Source organism: Gadus macrocephalus, chromosome 3 (assembly GCF_031168955.1).
Source record: "Gadus macrocephalus chromosome 3, ASM3116895v1".
In the NCBI taxonomy this organism is placed as follows: domain Eukaryota; kingdom Metazoa; phylum Chordata; class Actinopteri; order Gadiformes; family Gadidae; genus Gadus; species Gadus macrocephalus.
In genome coordinates, this window is record NC_082384.1 from 2,778,462 (window position 1) to 2,790,514 (window position 12,053).

Sequence of the window (12,053 nt, forward strand, 5' to 3'; positions counted from 1 at the left end):
AATAACACCATTTAAACCATAAAACTTCCAAATCCTTTCATTCATTATTGAAAATGTACAGCAGAGCTGGGTGATAAATCAGAAAAAAATAATATCATTGACTTACTGAAACAGCCAAACTGAACCCTTCAATCTAATACCCCACTGCCATCGTGAGACTAAAGTGTGCCAGGGTAATCACAATGAGAGTAGAATAACAATAATCCCATATGCGGTCCAGAAGCATTACTCACAATAATTGCTGCTGTATAAACATATGGCTTCCATTAATGAAATTAAATCCCATAAATGCATCTTTTGACTGCATTCTAAACGAAGGAGTCTTATCAGCACAGATTTAAAGAAATACAATGGGGCAACAGGGTAGGCTGTGCTTAGACATGCCAGTGGAAGACTTAACAAAATAGGATGGAATAGACTCAGAATTAGTCCCCAATTTGAAAATATGCAGTTGTGATAGAACTCTTCCGGGTTCCTTCCAAATAGTATTTTGAAATATACCTGGATCATTCGAAAAACCGTCATATGACATCTGGATGAACAACAATGTCATAGGTAGAGGGTAGTTAATATATAACAGGCACAAGCCTTGTGATCCCGTTGTTAAACATTTGGGGTTTTCCTGTACTTTCATAACAACAATGTCAGTCAAGCATGGCTAGTTATTCCCCCCAATGTCCACTAGGTTTCATGACAGTACTGTAATAATGTTTTATCATCCAGTTTCATGGCCATGCATAATTATATTAAAGGGTTTCTTGAGCTTACAAAATGAGACATTTATGCAAGGCTGTTAAGATAATAGGAATGACTCATGGTTAATAACAGACATCCTATTGCAGGATTGATGGTAAAAAGAGGAAAAACGGAACAGAACTCTTTCTACAGGACTGGTCTTACCTGTGCTGGTCTGACTCTGGCAGATTAAGAGGAAACCAAGAGCCATCGAGGCACACAACTAAACCCCTGAATCCAGACGCTACACACAATTGTTAGCCAAGCAATTTAAAAAAACAAGTCAGAGCTCCTTGAGATTGCTTGAGATTCTAATGCAACGTTTGTAACAAAGACCAGAGTGTAAACCAAGAGCGACACTAGATCTTACACAACGATGCGGCGGTTAAGGAACCAGTACTTCCGGCGGTGGCGGTCGAAGCCCATGGGCAGCTGGCGGATGTACGGCCGATTCCTCTGCACCTCGGGCACGCAGTCCACCACGCCGGCCACCTTGTGCGCCACGCACACCTCGCACTGCCACTCGTCCTCCGGCACCTCCTGAAGCGGCGGCTTGACGCACTCCAGGTGGTACACGGCCGAGCAGGTCTCGCAGCACAGCAGGTCGCCCAGCCGGTGGCACACACGGCAGTGGTCGTCGTACGCCACTACACCCTCCGACATCAGCTCCTCGCGCGCGATGTTGGTGGCCAGGAACTGGTCCACCAGGAACTGCAGCACCTGCACCTTGCTCTCTAGCGGCTCGTATGGGTACTCCTCGCTCTCCTGGCAGGGCAGCACGTGGCGGTACTCCCCGTCGCTCTCGCAGTATGCCCGCACCACCTCGGGCCACGTCATGCCGTCCACGAAGTACAGTGTGGAGTGCACCGAGTCCTTGAGGTCGGCGGGCCCGAAGGTGGTGCTGGAAGTGTCCTCCTCGCGCAGGATAGCCTTCAGCAGCGAGGAGTGCGTCTCCGCCAGCAGCGTGCACTGCTCCTGTCCCGCCAGCGCCGCCGCAAAGTCCTCGAAGCGGAAGGGCGAGAGGCGCAGCACCGAGCCAAAGTGGCGCAGCACCTCGTAGACGGCAGCAACGTCCAGGAGGCGCGCAGCCGGGATGAGGAGGTCCTCCGAGGACTTGGGTAGCTCCAGGGGGGGCACGTCCTTGGCCTCCAGGATGGGGGAGCGGGGACGCGGTGCCCGGCTCCTTCTCCGACCTGAGAGTAAACCAGACTTAGGAGATGTCTCTCTGCGTTTCTCTGTGTAACTAACATGCAGTGGGGTGTGAATGCATGGCCAATGAACCTGTTGAACCTGGTCGATTGATCAGCCTTTACAATTGTTTTGGGGGATCATATTAGCTGTGTTGAGCTAGGCATGATAGAAGCTTACCTAGGTTTCAGAAAGGTAAGTAAAAGTCATGGGTTGTTTACTTCGTCAGTCTTGCAAGTAGTCTGCAAAGGGTAGCAAAAAGTATGCATTCTTCCTATAATAAATACATTCATTTGATTGAGGGCAAGAATCTCTCAAGTTCCCTGGACAGACGATATCCATCAAGAGAAGTTTACCGTCACTTTTGTTGGCGATATCGAAAATAAGTATGCATTCCTAGACCGGCCTTGCAATTACTTTTGTATGCCAACACTCATTTAAAATTGTCACGCAATATAATAGTGATTAATTAGTCCAATTCAACCTCAGAATAGTAAGTTAAGAACTAGTGGCAGATCCACTGCAGAGAGCAACAAGTCAGTGAAGAACATCTTGGAAAGTAAAGTAATGAGTTGCAAACAAGCTGGAAACCCAAGGCATGTAATGATTCATAGGCTATATGTGTGTGCATTTGGTTATTTCCATTATTGACAGATTTCTTCAGTGTGAATAGCTCAACGTGAAATTTGGGCAACTGACTAAGAGATTGCATAGACAATTTGTTTGTATTTAAATTGTTTTGTACATACACATTGTTGGTGATTTGAGTTGGCAAGGCTACGGTTAATGATTGAAATAGAGAGCTAAATCGATTTTAATTTAAAGGTCCATTCAATAGCACAAATTTCCACGACTGCTAAGAAGAACATGAGTGATCGCCATGGTTACGGTGTGGTGATGGTAATGACCGGCAACAGGTGAATTAGAGCGGCTCTTTCAAACACAAGCAGCGCGCTGCCCACCTGTCACGAGGTGGGCAGCACACATGGTGTTATACACACACACTATATAGTTTCACCACACGCACTGTATGATGTGCAACACGCACGTGGGATACATACAACACTGGTAAGGTACGATTCAAGCGGCATTCCCAGGGTTTCAAGATTTTCATTAATTTAAGTTATTCAAGCGCAGCGTTTTCTGCATCATTTCCTAACGACGTCCTTACGAATGACGAAATGTAGTAAAATATGACGGGACATTGAATACTTTTTTGTCTGCAAAACAGTTGTGTAGAGATTAAAAGGTGAATGAAAAATGTCATCTCATGAACGGACTTCCCTCTCGGTTACGACACGTCAAGAACACCTGAAATCAGCTACTAAATGTTTCCGATAATTGTCCAAATAGTTTGACTAAAGTGTCTTATCTGTCGAAGCCTACCCTGTGCGGACCGCAGAGAGCACCGTGTACCTGCCGGTAAACAAAGGCCGAGAGCGGCTCCATTTTGAACAATGCGGGCTGCTGCTCCGTGTGAACACACACGGGCTCTAGAAGAGCCCTGCGGCGGGGGTAGGGCCACCTGGTCCCCGTACCTGGAGTACTGCCGTGCGTACTGTGGCTCCTGAAGCTGCTCTCCGTGCCGTAGCTGGCGTCATCTTCCTCCGGTAACTCCTCCAGGTAGTCAGAGTCGTTTCCCAGGGCCTCCTCTTCCAGACCCGACGAGCGGTTTTCGTTTAAGAGCTCGTCTTCTTCCGACCGGTAACTGATATTATCGTCCTCCTCATCGCTGTTGTCATCGTAGACCACCTTGGTCTGAGGCCGCCTCACGCCGCCTCTGCCCCGGGCGCCCCTTCCTCTTCCTCGACCGCCTCGACCCCGCGACGGCGCCACAGCGGCTCCAAGTTTCCTGCGCCCCCGAGAAGAGTTAAAGTTCTCCCTTCCAAGCATCTCGGCATCCACTTCAACACAACCACCAACAACACCTGCACCCCGACCCCGGCCGCGTCCCCTGCCCCTTCCCCGGCCCCGCAGACCCCTACTCCTGCTGCCTCTAGAGCCGCGCACTGGCCCGGGCGATCCCTCCCGCATCCCCGCCTGTTTGGGCGGCCTTCCTCTTCTCCCCCTCATTGTAGGAAACAGTGTCTTCTTTTCCGCTTCAATCTCGGTGGTGAAGTAGCTCAACCGAACCGAAGAAAAAGACTATCCGAAGGAAAAAGACCCTCTCCTGTCACGGTGTGAAAAAGACCCACCAAAGCCCCGGTCCCAATTTGATGCGGAAAGCTTAAAGCGAATGGCCGGCGTCCCGCTCAGGTCGCTCTGACGCCATCTTTCTTCTCGCTCTGAAACACGGCGGGCCCGACGGTCACGTGACGCCATCTTTCTTCTCGCTCTGAAACACGGCGGGCCTGGCGGTCACGTGACGCTCTCACAACAGACCGCCGTATCGCATGAGAAACGTTAATGACGTTAGTATCGTTATATCAAAGCAAACCCGGACCGATACAGCGGCTTATAGTCGCCAGCCTCGTTATTGTTGGCTTTCAAATACAGTTCGAGGTTATTGTGAGGCTGAAGATAAACTGTCCGACATGGAGCGCTTCTTCTGACTTCAACGATATAAACCCTATTTAGTTACAAATAACGATATAAAGTTTATAACGTTCTTTGTAACTAAATTGGGTTTATATTATAAACCCTATTTAGTTATGAAAAAGGCAACACAAATACATTAGTTAATGAGCATTATCTTTATATCTATCATTCTATCATATCTGAAAATCATTTATACAGATTCAAATTCATAAACATGGTGAGAATATTGTATTGTAGCGCCGACCAGGAAGAACAGGGAGTCAGGCTTTTGGTCAACTAGGGGTTCTGTGCCTCATACACCGCTCGACTACAGAAACACCCTCTTTTATTGACTCGACAACACGTACATAGAACAGCACACCTAACTAACACACAAGTCATTCTCGGTGATGGTGGCAACAACGACACACAACAGAACAACACACAACAATGAACAATCCCAACCCATTAACCCCACTGATCATTAATAACACCAACAACTAGCAACGGACCCAGAACAACAACAATAACAGCAACAATAACCCCAACAACATGCGCTCCGAGAATCCCCCAGAATCCCCGGCACAAACCCGGAAGAGAGCGAACACGTTGCGAACACTGGTCGTTACACAGCTCCCATCTGAGGGGTCAGTCGTCCCCGACGACCCCATCACCCGACACATAGTCCTTAAAGTGTTCAGGGGCCCGGCGCCGCCGGTTCGGCCGCTGAGCCCCCCTAGGGGCGACAGCCGCAGGACCAACGGCCCCACCCGGGGAGCCGGCAGGGGAACCACAAGGAGTTCCGCCTCCCTCATCAGCAACAACCGGGGCGAGGGGGCGGTACAGCGACAGTCTGTCCTGGTGCAACACTACCACACGCCCCCGGGCGCCCGGCATCCGCAGCCGGTACACCACCTCGGACACCCTGTCGAGGATTTCCCCCGGTCCCTGCCAGTGGCTCCGCAGCTTAGGGCAGACCCCCCTCTTTCTGACGGGACAGTACACCCACACCCTGTCCCCGGGTTTGAACGCTTGTCCCCGGCAGCGAGTGTCATAGCCCCTCTTCTGCCTCACCCCTGAGGCAGCCTGAGCCTGGCGGGTGTAGTCGTGGACCACCAGCAGGCGATCCCTCAGCCTGCGGAAATAGTCCATACCCCCAGCGATCTCAGGCTCGGGCGGAGACCCGAACACCAAGTCCACCGGTGTCCGGAGCTCCCGCCCGAACATGAGGGCAGCCGGCGTGCAGTGACTGGACTCCTGCACTGCCGTCCGATAGGACCACAGGACCAAGGGCAGGTGGCGGTCCCAATCCCGCTGGTGCTGGCTGGTGAGGATGGCGAGCTGGGTGGCCAGGGTGCGGTTAAACCGCTCCACCAACCCGTCACTCTGGGGATGGAGCGGCGGCGTCCTGGTCTTGTGCACCCCCAGCCGCCGGCAGACCTCCCCGAAGACCTGGGCCTCAAAGTTCCGCCCCTGGTCGCTGTGGAGCTCGGCAGGGACCCCGAAACGGGCAAACATCTCCTCCACCAGCCTCTCCGCGGTGGTGGCAGCGCTCTGATCCGGCACCGCATAGGCCTCGGGCCATTTGGTGAAGTAGTCCATGGCCACGAGGACGTAGCGGTTGCCGGAGTCGGTGACTGGAAACGGCCTCAGGACGTCGACCCCCACCCGTTCCATCAGTGCTCCCACCAGGTACTGCTGGAGCGGGGCGTGGGAACGCTGGGCAGGCCCTTTCTGCGCCGTACAGGTGTCGCAGCAGTGGACATGCAACTCCACGTCCCGTCGACAGCCCGGCCAGGAGAACCGCCCCCGCAGGCGATGCAGGGTCTTGGCGTTCCCGTAGTGCCCCGCTCCCACCGAGCCGTGGACCAGCTGCAGCACCTGGGGACGAAGCGCACGGGGCACCAACAGCTGCAGAATGTTTTTCTTACCCCTAGGGTCCTGCCAGCTGCGGTGGACCACCCCGTTGTGGAGCCGGAAGCATCCCCACTGGGAGTGGTAGGCCTTCACCTCAGGCCCTCGCGCCGACACCTCCGGCCAGCTGGGGCGCTGCCCCGCCTCCAGCCAGTCCCTCACCAACGCCAGAGTCTCGTCGGCCCGCTGCTGCTGCTCCAACTGACTCGCCGTCAGCAGGAGCCAACCCTCCGCCTCACCGATGGTCTGGTCAGCCTCGGTGGTCTGGAGAGCCGCCACCATCGGAGACTCGTGGACCCGCTCCTCCTGTCGCAGGCAGTAGCGACACTCCAGGACCGCACAGGGCCGCCGGGAGAGTGCGTCGGCGTTGTTGTGGATACGCCCCGCCCGATGCTGGATCTCAAAGTCGTATTCCTGCAGAATCTCCAGCCATCGAGCCACCTGGCCCTCAGGGTTCTTAAAACTGAGGAGCCACATGAGGGACGCATGGTCGGTGCGGACCAGGAAACGCTTCCCATGTAGGTACGGCCTGAAATGCCGCACGGCCAGGACCACAGCCAACAGCTCCCGTCGGGTCACGCAGTAATTGCGCTCCGCCCGACAGAGTGCGGCTGAAGTAGGCGACGGGACGTTCCCCCTCCCCCACCCCCTGGGAGAGGACCGCACCGACCCCCACGTTACTGGCATCGGTGTCGAGGACGAAAGGGCGACCAGCGTCGGGGTACGCCAGGACCGGGGCCTCGGTGAGCACCGCTTGGACCCGTCTGTCGTCGGGTGGTGGACGCTGTGGTGGACGCCGTCGGGGACGCTGGGGCGAGGTCCAGGCCTGGAAACACTCTTCCTCGTCGTCCTCGTCCCACTCGTAGTCCGCCTGCCGGACGTGAGGTTGGGGGGCACCGGACGGCTGTAGGTTGGACAGCTCCCCCTCCGCCCGTTCCGCCAGCTCAAGAGCCATATCGATGTTCGGGGGCCCGGCGAGGCGGACGTGCCGTCCCAGCCGCGGCGGGGCAAGTCCTCGGAGGAACGATTGAAGGGCTAGTTCCTCCCTAGCCGCAGCAGGGAAGTCGGGTTAGCCCCGCTGGGCATAGAGCAGTACGTCCGCTGCGTAGGCCCCCAAACGTTCCCCCTCCCGGCGGCGGCGGCTGGTCAGCAACTCCCGGCTGTGGCTCACGACCCTCCGCTGCCCGAAACGCCTCTCCAAGGCCAGGGTCAAGGCATGGAGGTCCCGCTGGTCTGCTGGGGCCAGGTCCAGAACCTGCAACGCCGTTCCCTCCAAAGCTAGGGCAAGCTGGGCGGCGGACTCGTCCATACCCCAACCGTAGTATCGCGCGGCGATCCTCAACTGCGCCGAGTTGGGTCTGTCTGCGTCCTGCAAGACGGAGGCGTAACTTGTAGTAGGAGGCGTAACTTGCACTAGGAGGCGTAACATGTAGTCGGAGGCGTAACTTGTAGTCGGAGGCGTGTCTAGTACTTTTCTAAATCGCGGAAGTGATCTGTATGTAGCAGTGGTGCGCGGGTACATAAATGACCGCAACTCGGACCTCAAATATTAGGCCTTATATAAAAATAATGCACCCGAACCGCTCATTTAAAAATATGCTCTTGATTAGCTTAATCTTGATATGCTCTTGATTAGATTAATCATAGCGTTACGTGAAACTGACATCCCTGAGTCATATGCATTTAAGAAAAGAAGCCTATTAGAATTTTACAATGACATATAATGCATATAGCAGTTTAACGTGGGGAACCTGCTTAAGTTTAGCCTACTTTAGCCCTTTATACCTTTAACAAAAAGACAGCAGATAAATAATTAAAGAATTAAAGACAGCAGTTTAATAATTCAAATAATTTTATTGAATACATATTGAAATTGATCGCTTGCTGCATGTTTTCAAGGTCCTGCATGAGATAGAAAACAATGAATTAAACTAAATATTACTGATAGAAACAAGACAAGAACAATGCCACTAACAGGAGGATAGTTATGAGAAAGCCTTCATATTATAGCGTTCACATTACAAGCCTTCATTTTATATATATTTGCCGGTCTTCAATACATGGATTTCTCAGGTACGTCATCACTGTTGCACTGTGCAAACTCGGGGCAGAAAGAAGCAAGCAACATCTACTAGCCTGAGTATTAAGTGACTGTTCAGTGTGCATCTCAAACGTGTGCATCTCAAATGTGGCAGGTCGTAAAGTAATGTAAGCATAGCTAGCACCTTAGAAAGCAGCTTTCATCTTAAAGTCAAATAATTAGATAGACAAAGCCTCAAATATCCAAAAGGTATGTTTGGGATATGTTGAGGGTGTGTCTGCAAGCCTTCCTGGCTATAGACGGGGATTAGTAGGCTAACCACAACCAATAAACAATACATTTAAACTGGGCTTTCTGATAGTCATTCTATTATGGTAGATGACTTTCTGCCCCGGATTGGCGTGCCCAGGCGCAAAACCTGCTCAAAGCCTGAAACAGACAACACAAACTTGTTTGCATTTTCAGAATCTTTTGGACTAGAAACCTTATTTGATGATAACAAAGAAAACTGACCTTGGGGTCTGGCTCTTCCACGCTCTTCCACGCTCATGGCCTGATAGAATAAAAAGGCATAGTTACAAAGGCAGAGTTACAACAGATATGTTCATGTTTAAGACCCGACTTCAATGAAGATCTCGTGTGAACCGTGATTCACAACGCTTTTTGTTTACCGCGAAAAGAGAAAGATCTCGCGTGGACCACGATTTAGAAAATAACAAGTTATGCCTCCTAGTACAAGTTACGCCTCCTACTACAAGTTACGCCTCCTACTACAAGTTACGCCTCCGTCTTGCAGGACGCAGACAGATACGCAGACAGATACCAACCGCCGCCGATCCTGCGACACCGCCAACGGCCGCTGGGTGGCGAATGGCGATATTGCGCCGCCGTCGCGCCGAGCCATTCCACCGAGTCTTCCTCCTTCGGACGCGTCATGTCGGAAAACGTGTCTTTTTCCATTATCCCACTTCTGACACCAATGTAGCGCCGACCAGGAAGAACAGGGAGTCAGGCTTTTGGTCAACTAGGGGTTCTGTGCCTCATACACCACTCGACTACAGAAACGATAGTTATGTAATTATAACTAGTTCTATGATTGTAGGCGTAGCCGTCTAGGCTTCGCCTTATGGGCTTGTCCCGTGCTGAAAATTCAAACTATGCACGCTGAAAATTCAAACTATGCACCTATCAGCGTGGGCAACGCCCACATTTCCCACGGTATCGTGTCTATATAACGCGGTGTATACCGTCGCTCATCCTCCACGCTTTTCTTTCAGCATTTGCAGGGTACAGCAGGTGGGAAACTAGACAGCTACGCCTACAATCATAGAACTAGAGTTATAATAACATAACTATCGTTCTATTTCATGTAGGCTACGCCGTCTAGGCTTCGCCTTATGGGCTAAGGTGAAGCTGCGAGCGGAGCCCGATCAATGTACTCCTGCTGGACCCCAGTCAAAACGACCTAAGTCACCAGAGCACATTAAGACTCAAAAAGCCAAGGAAGTGTAAAACACAACAGCTTAATAAAAAACTAATTCCTCCTAGATCAAGCAAGGCAATGATCAAGGGAGAAAAAAGTGAGTCTGTAAAGACTCCGGCTCTAATCCGTGCTTCATGGAACCCATGAAAAGGAAAAGAAAAACCAGAGCAACACGGTTTCCATTAGGTCCGCTACCACCGGGGAAGGAGCTACGGAATCCGGCTCTCCAATAATGGGACACTCTCGGCCGTTTCTTATTTGAAGAAAACGACGGGAGTGCCATACTGGTAAACAAAACCACCAGACAATTGGCGAGCCAATAGAAAACCCCCCTTTCATTTGAAAAAAGGTGGGAGAGTAAGACTGGTAATCAAGTCCAACTCGCCAGCCGGCGAGAGGAAATCCAACCACGCCGCTTTAAAGAACATGTCTATATTCTTAAGCCTTATAAGGGGTCCCGGACTCCAGCACAGAGTTGCCGAGTGAGCCCCTGGACATGTCTAACATGTAAAAACGGACAAAGGGGCCGGGGGAAGACCAAGACGCAGCCGCGCAGATGTCTTCCACCGAAACGCCCTTGAGTAGAGCCGTTGAAGCGGCCACGCTCCGTGTGGAGCGAGCTTTAACGCCCAACGGTGGCGCCAAGCCCTGCCGAGAGTAGGCTAGGCAAACACCCTCACATACCCAGCGAGAAAACCGCTGCTTAGAGAGAGCGCGGCCCCTGCTAGCGTCGCTATAACACACAAACAACTGTAGTGTGGAGCGGAACGCGGCCGAGCGATTCACGTACATAGCCAACGCCCGAACCGGGCACAGGAGATGCAACTCCGCCTCCGCCTCACTAGAATGAGGCGGGGGGTGAAAAGCCTTAAGCACAATATCCCTCGACCGAAAAGAACTTAATGTTCTTCGGGAGGAACGCAGGATTAGGTCTGAGCAACGCGAAGGAGCTGTCCTCGTTTAGCAACAAGCAACTCGGCCTGACAGACAGAGCGGTTAGCTCACCGGCCCGCTTGGCAGAAACCAAGGCCAACAAGAGCGCCGTCTTAAATGACAGGGCATCCAAAGGGGCCTGAGAAAGAGGCTCGAAAGGATCCCTGGACAATCCGCGCAACACGGTGGGGAGATCCCAGCGTGGTGTAAGCACGCGTGAAACAGGCCTAACCCGTCTAGCCCCACGCAAGAATCTCTTGACCAGTGGATGGCTGAAGATCGGTCCACCATCACAGCCTGCATGGCCAGCCAAAACGGCTGCCGGATAGACCTTGATAGTGGAGAAGGCCAAACCTTTTTCCAATAAGTTTTGCAGAAACGAAAGCACGCTTCCCACCTCGCATTGAGATGGGACAGCGTGGTTCGTCTCACACCAATTAGAGAAGGCGCACCACTTCGCCGCATAGAGGGAAGAAGTAGAAGACGCACGAGCACTCTGAATAGTGTTGATAACCGTCTCAGGCAAACCTTTGCCCTGCAGGATCAACCTCTCAGGAGCCAAACCAACAGCCGTCCCGAGACATCGGGCGGTTGGTGCACCGTCCCGTGGGCCTGTGAAAGCGTATCCGGCCTGAACGGTACTGGCCAAGGCGCCGACCGCGAGAGCGCGGCCAGCTCTGGAAACCACAGAGCTGAACGGTTCTCCGGGGCCACTAATATCAGGGACAGTCTCTCCTGTCTGACCCGATCCAGAAGAGGAAGGATCAGCTGGAGCGGGGGAAACGCATATAAGAGAGCCCGCGGCCAAGGTGTGTGTGCCAACGCATCTACCCCCAACGGGGGAAGATCCCGAGGGCTGAGGGAGAACCACCACCTGCAGTGCGTGTTCTCCCTGGACGCGAAGAGGTCCACCTGCGCTGTCCCGAACCTCTGCCAGATCAGTCTGACAATGTCGGGGTGTAACCGAGACATGAGGTCCGCCCCAAAGTTCTGGGCGCCCGCGATATGCAGGGCTCTCAGACTGAGATACTGATGAGCCCAAAGCCAGAGCTCGACCGCCTTTCGGTGGAGAGCAGGGGAGCGGACTCCCCCCTGTCTGTTGATGTAGCCGCCGCCGACACGCTGTCTGTCCTGATCAGAACGTGGCGGCCGCGCACCAGGTGAAAGAAATGCAACAGCACTTTCCTCACAGCGTCGAGCTCCAACACATTTATGTGTGCTGTGGGGGGCGTGCGCCACTCG

General features: G+C 52.9%; 1 protein-coding gene across 1 annotated transcript in view; it reads right to left on the bottom strand.

Moving 5' to 3' along the window:
• LOC132453342 (nucleosome-remodeling factor subunit BPTF-like) overlaps positions 1–4,263 on the bottom strand; it is a 185,466-nt gene extending 181,203 nt beyond the window's left edge. The window contains exons 1-2 of the mRNA XM_060046187.1: positions 3,462–4,263; positions 1,106–1,928 (exon numbers count right to left, since the gene is read on the bottom strand). Of these exons, the coding sequence (XP_059902170.1) occupies positions 1,106–1,928; positions 3,462–3,996 (1,358 nt within the window). The 5' untranslated portion in view covers positions 3,997–4,263. The remainder of the gene's footprint in view (positions 1–1,105; positions 1,929–3,461) is intronic.
• Between the last annotated feature and the right edge of the window lie 7,790 nt (positions 4,264–12,053).